The sequence below is a fragment of the Selaginella moellendorffii genome, unplaced genomic scaffold (genome assembly GCF_000143415.4).
Source record: "Selaginella moellendorffii unplaced genomic scaffold, v1.0 SELMOscaffold_138, whole genome shotgun sequence".
In the NCBI taxonomy this organism is placed as follows: Eukaryota; Viridiplantae; Streptophyta; class Lycopodiopsida; order Selaginellales; family Selaginellaceae; genus Selaginella; species Selaginella moellendorffii.
Genome location: NW_003314399.1, coordinates 111,309 through 123,501, shown reverse-complemented (window position 1 = coordinate 123,501; position 12,193 = coordinate 111,309). Strand labels below are relative to the sequence as shown.

Sequence of the window (12,193 nt, the reverse complement as noted above, 5' to 3'; positions counted from 1 at the left end):
ATCAGAGAAAATGACTTAATTTGAATGCTTTCACTGAGAGTTGAACTCAGGACCTCCCGCTTACTAAACGGGTGCTCTGACCATCTGAGCTATGAGAGCAAATTTGAAGTTTGGATTCAGATCACATAAAATACAAGATAATTTATTCACTTTGAATGACTACATGAGCTAAAAAGTCGTCCAGTCTCTAGGAGAAGGGTCTCCGGAGCTAAAAAATGGTCCAGTCTTCCAAAGAAAAGTCTCCACAAGTGGTGCAATCTTGAAGCACTTGTTTTTGGAGGTAATTTTCTGCTTCAAATATGCGGCTCCATTTGTATGACTTTCAGTCCTCATCCCACCACAACTTTTGTATTACATAATAAGTTTATATTATTTCAAACATCAACGAAATGCCACTTTTGCTATCAAAGGAGCAGAACCCAAATCCAAATGCCCTTGCAACACTTCCACTATTGTCCTCATGGATGGCCGAGAATCAGCATTGTCTTGAATGCACCACAGTGCAAGATGAACCATTTTCTTGGCCTGCTGATAGTTTTCACTGGCACTTGCTCTCACCCTCTCGTCAATCACTTCGAGAAAATTCCCCTTCTCCACCTGGTTCACCACCCAAGTTGGAAAATACCAGCTCTCGTCCGGCTGAGTGTTGTCCCCAAAGTTCACAGCCTTTGAGAGATCAATGTTCCTACGACCCCCAATTAGTTCCAAAAGCACCTTTCCATAGCTGTAAACGTCGCATCTCTTTGTAGCCATGAAATGTGTGAGCCATTCGGGAGCCATGTAGCCTGGAGTGCCCCGCATGGTCGTCATGACCTGCGTCTCGTTGCGGTTCTCAAGCAGCTTTGCCATCCCAAAGTCCGCCACCTTTGCGACAAACTCTGTGTCCAACAGAATGTTTTGGGGCTTGATGTCCAAGTGCAGTATGGGCTCCCTGCATTCCTCGTGAAGATACGCAAGTCCTTGAGCCGTGCCAAGGGCAATGTCGATCCTCTGCTGCCAACTGAGCCATAAATTCTCTGAAGTTTGCTCGAAAAGCCATTTGTCGAGTGATCCATTGGGCATAAATTCGTAAACCAGCAGCCACTGTGTTGCTCCCTCGATGCAAAAGCCACAAAGTTTAACAATGTTTACATGACTTATGCCTCCAATTCCAGCAATCTCGGTCACAAACTGTTTTGCCCCTTGCGTTCCACTGTAGTCAAGCTTCTTGACTGCCACAACTCTACCATCACTCAAAACTCCTTTGTAAACTGATCCATATCCCCCAGCTCCCAGCTTTGTGCTATATCCTTTTGTCGCAGTATCCAATGTCGTATATGAGAATCTCTGAGGCAAACGGCCTTGCATACTAGCCAACAACGCTTCAATCTCCTTTGCCGGATTGAACTTGAGCTTGCGCTCATTAAATGCAAGAGCACATACCGCTAGGAAGCATAGGAATATCACTGTGCAAGTCATGGTAAGAGATATAATGTAAAGTTTCGGTTGATGGTGAGCCTTCAGTGTTTTGATGATAAGAGTTATATTTTTTGTAGTGTCATCTCTGTAGAAGCTCCCATATATATCATGAACAATGAAGAAGCAGTCCTTGGTATCGCCATTGAAAATAAGTGACATACAGCTGCTACAATTCATATCAAAGCAGGCTTCTGTGCACTTCTCTAGAGAGGAATTCCTTTGGTTGGGCTGCATGAATTCAGTTCTATAATATCCAATATCAGGAAACGTCTCTTTCATGACAATGTAGTTAGGATATTGTTCTCCGAAGAAGTCAAAATTGGAGCAAGAACTTAGATAAGAATGCTCCCTCCAAAAACCCCTTGGTAAGGACCCAGAACGAGTGTATAACTCACACATTTGATGTTCATCGGGCTTCAAGCAGCTGCAGCTTCCATTGTGGGTATTGCAGATACCATATTGAGAACAATCGTTACATGCAGGATTTCCTGGCCATGATTTTATCTGGTTTGAGTATTCCGTTAGCCGAATATCCTTTATCCATTGATTTCCTTCATACTTATAAGATGTGATGCTCCCATCTGAATCAAAATGCAAGAATGGCAAAAGAGGAGTACTTGATTCAGTTGAAGTCGTTAATGATAGCTGCTCACAATCATTGGAGAGGGTCAAATTGCTCCCAGTGTACTGAAGAAAAGTTGAGGTTGAGCCTTCACATGTAGAAGTAAATCGCCACGCTTGATATGCTTGGTGGTGTTGGAATTGTCCTTCATATAACTCAGAGAGAGAAATCCAAAACAGTCCCTCATCTTGGACAATAACAAGAGTCTCATAGTCGTTGCTCATTATGCGCATTCCTGTTTTCAAAATTTGGGTTGGGAGGAGAAATTCTGAGGGAAAATCGAAACTTTGCCACACACTGCCGTTGTAAAAATAAATGAGGACATTTCCAGAGTTTTGTAACACTAGGGAAGCTGCATATTCTAACGGAAATCGAATGGATAAAGGATAGATTGAGCGATTCATATGCAATAGCAGGTATTCTTCTTGATCGTGTGATGCAAGTGAGAAATTCCCATTGTCACTGACAATATCTTTGCCCCCGGCCTTCATGATTTCAAAGCCTTCAGTGGTGTTCATAAAAACTGAATAATTTCTATGATTGGTGCCTGGCAATTGTCGAAAATACCAGTCAGGTGGAAGCTCATACCTCATGCCCATGACAATCACAGGGAAAAGAAATAGCAGCACCACTACTGTGTCCATGTGTTAGCCAAAGTAGAGATAATGTATGAGAAACTCTGGATAGGGCCTTGAAATAAATCACACCGAAGTCAGTCGTGCCGCGTGGGACTCTTCTACCTTGACTCGGTGTAGGTAGACAGCGTAAGAAATACGTTGTGATGCGATGCAACAACAAACATTGGCATGCATCTACATCTCATCCCATTCTAAACAGTCTAACAAAGGCGTTTGGTTCTAACTGCGTGTGAAGCAGAGAAGAACAAAAAAGGTTTGGTTCTAACACAAATTTTCAAAAAATAAAAGAAAAAAGAAAACGTGAGGAGGAAGGGAGCAGCGGTCGAGCTGGTATCAGAAGCTCCGGGCGACAGCGGCGGATTTCACGGTCAGGGGATCAGTTGCCGCCGAGAAGAATGCGCCAAATATGGAGCAGCATTGCCCCAGGGGATGGGAGTCTAGGAGATTAGCAGTAGCTCTAGCGCAGCAGCAGGGTCTCTGATAAAGAACCATCTCAGGAGTAAGGTCCTCCAAGAGTGAAAGCATCATAGCTTGGAAGATCGCCAATGCAGCCTCCGTAGTGACCGGCTGCTCGCCGTGTCTATCTTCGGTCCCCAGTTTTATAAACCGAGTCAATGTGAGTTGGTGTCGATTGAAAAATGGAAACCTTTCCCAGTCCTTGATCGAGCTGTTTTAATATCATACCAGGAAGCAGTGAGAAAGAGCGCTAATTTCCCATACACTTCTTACCTGGAAGATGTTCCTCGAGCCATTGGACGAACTTCGTGTTGTCATGTGTGAGATTGGCCTGGAAAAATCCCACCCGGTCAGTCCCGGTGTCGCTGTGAGTAGTCGGGGGACCGTCCAGCCCCGCTTGGAAGCACGCGAGCTCCATTAGTGCAAATGGCACTGTTCTCGTCACGCGTTGTGACTTCCTCCATGACAAATCCATACGTCAGCTTGCTCTGCCTGGTGAACTTCTGGACGAGGTAAGTAGTGAGTATATAACAAGCCAAGCAAGCTTCACAATTACCTCGGTTAAGCTCGATTGACCCATATACCAGGCACGTCTTCCAAACCGGGACCTCCAGTAAACACCTCACTGACTTTGCGACTGTTAAAACGGCTAGCCTTGAGCGTACGCTCCCTGGGATCGGTCAAACCGTCGAGATATTCCATCTTGAATCCTAAGTCATCCTACAAATCCACATTGCGGTGCGTAAATATCAAAAAGCTCTGAGAGGGAAGTACCGGACCTGGGGATTGAAGAGATTATTCGAAGTGACAGTACAAATCAATGTGCGGTTTAAGCTTTTGATATTCCGACGCTCAAAGGTTACGTTACAACCTGGCTGGATCGAGGCCTGTATCAACGAAACCGCATAAGCAGTGAAGACGGTTTGGATATAAAGTGACTCACCAGGGTTGGACGTCCAGAATTCCCTGGCACTCTCCACTCGGTGCTGATCTCAGCAGTTTTCTGCTCGAGCTCCTTCAACTTCACTTCCACTATAATACCTCCCTCGATCTGCCTTGGATTCACTTCAATGTTAGAAAGAGGGAAAGATTGTTGATGTTGCGCAAGCTTTCTTGCCCGCTTCAATGTTGAAGATCTTCCCGGAGCTAAGCTGCATCCAGCAAAAACAACAAATGAGAACCACCAGAGAAAAAAAACAAGCAATACCTGTCTCTCTATGATAGGGACTTGAGTGTTCCCTTCAACTGGAAGCCCCATCTTGTCCTGGAACATTATTTGCACGTCTGTGATGTCCCCTTCCACTACTTCACAGACTATTTCGTTCGTATTGAGGTTTCCGAAGTTGACGACTTGAGCGCACGCATAGCCTTCATCGTGATACCACTTCTGTATTCTCTCCCGGATTCTCTGCAGCATTCTCGCAGTAACACGAGACTCGGCAGACAGCCAGCCCGAAATTTCCTGCTCGATCCTTCTCGGTAGCATGCACTTCCTGGCTTTCCTCACCCGCTTCTTGTACTCTTCTTCTTGCTTCCCAAGATATTCCTGCTGCTGCTTCTCGGTCATGCTGTTAAAATCGGGTTGCTTGGTCTGAGCCAACAGCCCAACGTTGATACACCGCACACTTTTCGCCGCTTGCCACTGGCTCTCGACAAAGTTGATGTTGATCTTTATAGTCCCATCAGCCTGAGTGACGCCTTCCATCTCCACGGTCTGGAACATGCCACAGTTGACGAGGTTCTCCAGCTCCGACTCAAGCTGGTCTTTCGTGAAAACCCCACCAGTCCGGAGCGTGACAAGCTCGAAAAATGGATCCTTGCCATCGACGGCCTTTTTGCTGCGCTGATCCACGAGATCGACGCCGGAAAGCTTGTACTTCTTGTTGGGGCTGAGCCGGCTTACCGGTGCCGTGAGGCCGACTTTATCTCCACTGTTTCTATCGTCGGCCCTGGCACCACTGCCCCCAATCGCCGCGCACAGAAGCTTTTGTACACAACTTTTGTACTACATAATATGTTTATATAATTTTGAAACATCAATCACATATAGTCATGTTTAGCGAAATGCCACTTTTGCTACCAAAGGAGCAGAACCCAAATCCAAATGCCCTTGCAACACTTCCACTACTGTCCTCATGGATGGTCGAGCATCAGCATTGTCTTGAATGCACCACAGTGCAAGATGAACCATTTTCTTGGCCTGCTGATAGTTTTCACTGGCACTTGCTCTCACCCTCTCATCAATCACATCGAGAAAGTTCCCCTTCTCCACCTGGTTCACCACCCAAGTTGGAAAATACCAGCTCTCGTCCGGCTGAGTGTTGTCCCCAGAGTTCACAGCCTTTGAGAGATCAATGTTCCTGCGACCCCCAATTAGTTCCAAAAGCACCTTTCCATAGCTGTAAACGTCGCATCTCTTTGTAGACATGAAATGTGTGAGCCATTCGGGAGCCATGTAGCCTGGAGTGCCCCGCATGGTCGTCATGACCTGCGTCTCGTTGCGGTTCTCAAGCAGCTTTGCCATCCCAAAGTCCGCCACCTTTGCGACAAACTCTGTGTCCAACAGAATGTTTTGGGGCTTGATGTCCAAGTGCAGTATGGGCTCCCTGCATTCCTCGTGAAGATACGCAAGTCCTTGAGCCGTGCCAAGGGCAATGTCGATCCTCTGCTGCCAACTGAGCCATAAATTCTCTGAAGTTTGCTCGAAAAGCCATTTGTCGAGTGATCCATTGGGCATAAATTCGTAAACCAGCAGCCACTGTGTTGCTCCCTCGATGCAAAAGCCACAAAGTTTAACAATGTTTACATGACTTATGCCTCCAATTCCAACAATCTCGGTCACAAACTGTTTTGCCCCTTGAGTTCCACTGTAGTCCAGCTTCTTGACTGCCACAACTCTGCCATCGCTCAAAACCCCTTTGTAAACCGATCCATATCCCCCAGCTCCCAACTTTGTGCTATATCCTTTTGTCGCAGTATCCAATGCCGTATATGAGAATCTCTGGGGCAAACGGCCTTGCAGACTAGCCAACAATGCTTCAATCTCCTTTGCCGGATTGAACTTGAGCTTGCGCTCATTAAACGCAAGAGCACATACCGCTAGGAAGCATAGAAATATCACTGTGGAAGTCATGGTAAGAGTTATAATGTAAAGTTTCGGTTGATGATGAGCCTTCAGAGTTTTGATGATAAGAGTTATGTTTTTGGTAGTGTCATCTTTGTAGAAGCTCCCATATATATCATAAGAAATGAAGAAGCAGTCCTTGGTATTGCCATTGAAAATAAGTGACATACAGCTGCTACAATTCATAGCAAAGCAGGCGTTTGTGCACTCGTCTAGAGAGGAATTCCTTCGGTTCGGCTGCATGAATTCAGTTCTATAATATCCAATACCAGAAAACTTGTGTTTCATCACAATGTAGTTACGATATTGTTGTCTGAGGAAGTCAAATTTGGAGCAAGAACTTACATCAAAATTCGAAGTGTATAACTCACACCTTTGATGTTCATCGGGCTTCAAGCAGCTGCAGCTTCCATTGTCGGCATTGCAGATCTCATATTGAGAACAAGCCTTACATGCAGGATTTCCTGGCCATGATTTTATCTGGTTTGAGGATTCCGTTAGCTGAATATCCTTTATCCATTGATTTCCTTCATACTTATAAGATGTGATGCTCCCATCCGAATCAAAATGCAAGAATGGCAAAAGAGGAGTACTTGATTCAGTTGAAGTCGTTAATGATAGCTGCTCACAATCATTGGAGAGGGTCAAATTGCTCCCAGTGTACTGAAGAAAAGTTGAGGTTGAGCCTTCACATGTAGAATTAAATCGCCACGCTTGATATGGTTGGTGGTGTTGGAATTGTCCTTCATAAAACTCAGAGGGAGAAATCCAAAACAGTCCCTCATCTTGGACAATAACAAGAGTCTCATAGTTGTTGCTCATTATGCGCATTCCTGTTTTCAAAATTTGGGTTGGGAGGAAAAATTCTGAGGGAAAATCGAAACTTTGCCGCACACTGCCGTTGTAAAAATTAATGAGGACATTTCCAGAGTTTTGTAACACTAGAGAAGCTGCATCTTCTAACGGAAATTGAATGGATAAAGGATAGATTGAGCGATTCATATGCAATAGCAGGTATTTTCCTTGATCGTGTGATGCAAGTGAGAAATTCCCATTGTCACTGACAATATCTTTGCCCCCGGCCTTCACGATTTCAAAGCCTTCAGTGGTGTTCATAAAAACTGAATAATTTCTATGATCGTTGCCTGGCAATTGTCGAAAATACCAGTCAGGTGGAAGCTCATACCTCATGCCCATGAGAATCATAGGGAAAAGAAATAGCAGCACCACTACTGTGTCCATGTGTTGGCCAAAGTAGAGATAATGTATGAGAAACTCTGGATAGGGCCTTGAAATAAATCACACCGAAGTCAGTCGTGCCGCGTGGGACTCTTCTACCTTGACTCGGTGTAGGTAGACAGCGTAAGAAATACGTTGTGATGCGATGCAACAACAAACATTGGCATGCATCTACATTTCATCCCATTCTAAACAGTCTAACAAAGGCGTTTGGTTCTAACTGCGTGTGAAGCAGAGAAGAACAAAAAAGGTTTGGTTCTAACACAAATTTTCAAAAAATAAAAGAAAAAAGAAAACGGGAGGAGGAAGGGAGCAGCGGTCGAGCTGGTATCAGAAGCTCCAGGCCACAGCGGCGGGCAAGCGAGATGGAGCTGGCGCTAGCAGCAGCAGGCGGCGGCGGAGGGGGCTACAATTTCACGGCCAGGGGATCAGTTGCCACCGAGAAGAATGCGCCCAAATCTGGAGCAGCATTGCCCCAGAGGATGGGAGTCTAGGAGATTAGCAGTAGCTTTAGCGCAGCAGCAGGGTCTCAGAACCGGAGGTGGCTGCTCGCCGTGTCTATCTTCGGTCCCCAGTTTTATAAACCGAGTCAATGTAAGTTGGTGTCGATTGAAAAATGGAAACCTGTCCCAGCTGTTTTAATATCATACCAGGAAGCAGTGAGAAAGAGCGCTAATTTCCCACACTTCTTACCTGGAAGATGTTCCTCGAGCCATTGGACGAACTTTGTGTTGTCGTGTGTGAGATTGGCCTGGAAAAATCCCACCCGGTCAGTCCCGGTGTCGCTGTGAGTAGTCGGGGGACCGTCCATGCTCAAGGCCCCGCTTGGAAGCACACGAGCTCCGTTAGTGCAAATGGCGTCGCGCGTTGTGACTTCCTCCATGACAAATCCATACGTCAGCTTGCTCTGCCTGGTGAACTTTTGGACGAGGTAAACAGTGTTCACAATTACCTCGGTTAAGCTCGATCGACCCATATACCAGGCACGTCTTCCAAACCGGGACACCGCACTGACTTTGTGACTGTTAAAACAGCTAGCCTTGAGCGTACGCTCCCTGGGATCGGTCAAACCGTCGAGATATTCCATCTTGAATCCTAAGTCATCCTACAAATCCACATTGCGGTGCGTAAATATCAAAAAGATCTGAGAGGGAAGTACCGGACCTGGGGATTGAAGAGATTATTGGACGTGACGGTACAAAACAATGTGTGGTTCAAGCCTTTGATATTCCGATGCTCAAAGGTTACGTTACCACCTGGCTGGATCGAGGCCTGTATCAACGAAACCGCATAAGCAGTGAAGACGGTTTGGATATAAAGTGACTCACCAGGGTTGGACGTCTAGAATTCCCTGGCACTATGCTCCACTCGGTGCTGATCTCAGTAGTGTTCTGTTCGAGCTCCTTCAACTTCACTTCCACTGTAATGCCTCCCTCGATCTCTTCATCCGGCCTTGGATTGACTTCAATGTTAGAAAAGAGAGAAAGATTGTTGATGTTGCGCAAAGCTTTCTTGCCCGCTTCAATGTTGAAGATCTTCCCGGAGCTAAGCTGCATCCAGCAAAACAACAAATGAGAACCACCGGAGAAAATAAACAAGCAATACCTGTGAAGGAAGCTCCCTCTCTATGATAGGGACTTGAGTGTTCCCTTCAACTGGAAGCCCCATCTTGTCCTGGAACATTATTTGCACGTCTGTGATGTCCCCTTCCACTACTTCACAGACTATTTCGTTCGTATTGAGGTTTCCAAAGTTGACAACTTGAGCGCACGCATAGCCTTCATCGTGATACCACTTCTGTATTCTCTCCCGGATTCTCTGCAGCATTCTCGCAGTAACACAAGACTCGGCGGAGAGTCAGCCCGAAATCTCCTGCTCGATCCTTCTCGGTAGCATGCACTTCCTGGCTTTCCTCACCCGCTTCTTGTACTCTTCTTCTTGCTTCCCAAGATATTCCTGCTGCTGCTTCTCGGTCATGCTGTTAAAATCGGGTTGCTTGGTCTGAGCCAACCGCCCAACGTTGATACACTGCATACTTTTCGCCGCTTGCCACTGGCTCTCGACAAAGTTGATGTTGATCTTTATAGTCCCATCAGCCTGAGTGACGCCTTCCATCTCCACGGTCTGGAACATGCCACAGTTGACGAGGTTCTCCAGCTCCGACTCAAGCTGGTCTTTCGTGAAAACCCCACCATTCCGGAGCGTGACAAGCTCGAAAAATGGATCCTTGCCATCGACGGCCTTTTTGCTGCGCTGATCCACGAGATCGACGCTGGAAAGCTTGTACTTCTTGTTGGGGCTGAGCCGGCTTACCGGTGCCGTGAGGCCGACTTTATCTCCACTGTTTTTATCGTCGGCCCTGGCACCACTGCCCCCAATCGCCGCGCACAGAAGCTTTTGTACACAACTTTTGTACTACATAATATGTTTATATAATTTTGAAACATCAATCACATATAGTCATGTTTAGCGAAATGCCACTTTTGCTACCAAAGGAGCAGAACCCAAATCCAAATGCCCTTGCAACACTTCCACTACTGTCCTCATGGATGGTCGAGCATCAGCATTGTCTTGAATGCACCACAGTGCAAGATGAACCATTTTCTTGGCCTGCTGATAGTTTTCACTGGCACTTGCTCTCACCCTCTCATCAATCACATTGAGAAAGTTCCCCTTCTCCACCTGGTTCACCACCCAAGTTGGAAAATACCAGCTCTCGTCCGGCTGAGCCAGAGTTCACAGCCTTTGAGAGATCAATGTTCCTGCGACCCCCAATTAGTTCCAAAAGCACCTTTCCATAGCTGTAAACGTCGCATCTCTTTGTAGCCATGAAATGTGTGAGCCATTCGGGAGCCATATAGCCTGGAGTGCCTTGCATGGTCGTCATGACCTGTGTATAAGGGTGCATATAAATTATAAGAATAAGAGTGCATATAAATTAGGGTTTTTGGGCTAATTGATATGCACATTTTTTGTATTCTCTTTCCATATTCTATACATTCATATTGGTGGAGGTGAAAGACATTTTTGATTGTCCCTAAGGAGTATTTGGATTTGGGATTTTGATTTAAATTTAGCTTTTGCATGGTCTAAATTTAACTTTTTCCATTTCCTTTCTTTTGTTATTTTATTTCGGGATTTTAATTTAATTCTAGCTTTTCCATTTTCTAAATCTCCCTTTCCTTTTAAGTTTTTTCATTTCATTTCTTTTGCTCTTTCCTTTTCATTTATTTTCATGGCAGAGTAGTAGTCTCCTCCTTCTTTGACTCTAGAGTAGTAGTTAGTGCAATTGCTTAATGCTATGTGATTGCAATTGAATAACAAAACTCAATTGATGGCAGTATTTATGGCATATGGTACAACTCCTCTTGCTATTGGTGTCAATCCTTGTGTTAGGCTAAAGTTTTTTTGTGAGAATTCTAGGGATGATGTGTACATTAGTTCAATCACTTTATAGTGATTGCCTATAGCGCACGTGGTTGACCCTTTATTCTATGGTGATTTACCATAGAATAACACCACGAAGCGGAACCTAAACCCTCTTTATACCACATGACACATACCACATGTCATATACCACATGTCCAAAAGACAGTGGTGTGGAACCTGAGGTTCAGGGCCTTGGGCCACTGAACGAAGGAACAGTGCCAAACTCCCAAGCATGGAGCCAAGGAGTGATGGAACCGGACCACGGAGCAACTCCCGAGCATATAGCCCAAGGAGCGAAAGGACAGGAGCTCAGAGCGACTTGGAACAGTCCTAAAGCAACCAGCATCCCATTGCCAGGACTAGCACGCAAAACGGAGCCAAACAGAGTGTGGAGCTATTTCGGCATATCGTGTAAGTGACTAATTTTTCCATTCTACTTTAGTCACTTAACCGCACCTCCGACCACTTGGAGGAGTCTCATTCACAACCTTCATAAGTCCCATTCAGGTCTTGGGGCTTGCTAGCCCCGAGAATGGCATCCACGCTACTCAACCTTTGCACTTGGTACAAGTGCTCCACGTGACCGATCCCATGACCGACATCCCAAGGTACCCCTGACATACCAGCCCGTTACGTTAGGCCATGCCCATTCACCTTGGTCACATCAGTGGTCCAACACCACCTGCATTACAATCCCGTCTCTCAAAGACTAGGCCATCCATCCATGAGTGGCTATCCCAAATCCACTCCATAGCATCCTTAGGATGCCTGCAGACATGGGGAATAGCCTTCCCCAATGTCTCTTTTCCGGTCCCCACCAAGTCCCTTCCTGACCATGGCCGTGTTCGCCAACACTGCCACTGGATCAAGGCCCACAGGCCCGACCACTAAGTCCAACTGTCCTCTGGGACTTCCTCACTGTGTGACTGTGTCCTTTGTCACCACACCAGAGGGCTACTCCTCTTCCTTTCCACAGTCTGGGACTTTGGGGCAACATTTCAGAACACCGTGGCCCTACGCAGGCCTCGTGGGTACTCTCCTCGCCTTCTGCATTTGGGTGCTCTAGCTGTGGGCTTAGAGCGAGGTTCCGTTGAGCCACACCAGGTATCCAAGTAGGTAGTGCCACCCACACTTGGACTGGGAGCATCGGCCAGTCGATCTCCCGGGGGAACTAGAGCCAGCTCTTGAACACTTCACCAAGTTACCCCGCTTGTCGGTCCGTATTCA

At 46.2% G+C, this 12,193-nt stretch overlaps 2 protein-coding genes, 1 non-coding gene and 2 pseudogenes across 4 annotated transcripts; all 5 read right to left on the bottom strand.

Moving 5' to 3' along the window:
- Positions 1-25: 25 nt before the first annotated feature.
- On the bottom strand, positions 26-99 carry TRNAT-AGU. Its single transcript has one exon. It is a non-coding gene; the product is annotated as a tRNA-Thr (tRNA).
- Positions 100-332: 233 nt separating this feature from the next.
- LOC112343185 (G-type lectin S-receptor-like serine/threonine-protein kinase At5g24080) lies at positions 333-2,724 on the bottom strand. The gene has a single exon (XM_024666267.1). The coding sequence runs from the start codon at positions 2,722-2,724 to the stop codon at positions 382-384; it is 2,343 nt and encodes a 780-aa protein (XP_024522035.1). The 3' UTR covers positions 333-381.
- Positions 2,725-2,956: 232 nt separating this feature from the next.
- LOC112343184 lies at positions 2,957-5,185 on the bottom strand (annotated as a pseudogene).
- On the bottom strand, positions 5,178-7,559 carry LOC112343194 (probable receptor-like protein kinase At5g20050). Of its 2 annotated transcripts, XM_024666283.1 has the most exons (2): positions 7,485-7,559; positions 5,178-7,398 (listed from the first exon to the last, which is right to left on the bottom strand). In XM_024666283.1, exon 2 carries the CDS (start codon positions 7,298-7,300, stop codon positions 5,231-5,233), a length of 2,070 nt encoding a protein of 689 aa, XP_024522051.1. In that variant the 5' UTR covers positions 7,301-7,398; positions 7,485-7,559; the 3' UTR covers positions 5,178-5,230. The 2 variants fall into 2 exon arrangements, with proteins under 2 accessions (XP_024522051.1, XP_024522049.1); XM_024666281.1 differs by having other exon boundaries at positions 5,178-7,529.
- A 379-nt stretch (positions 7,560-7,938) lies between these two features.
- LOC9629732 lies at positions 7,939-10,424 on the bottom strand (annotated as a pseudogene).
- Positions 10,425-12,193: the final 1,769 nt, after the last annotated feature.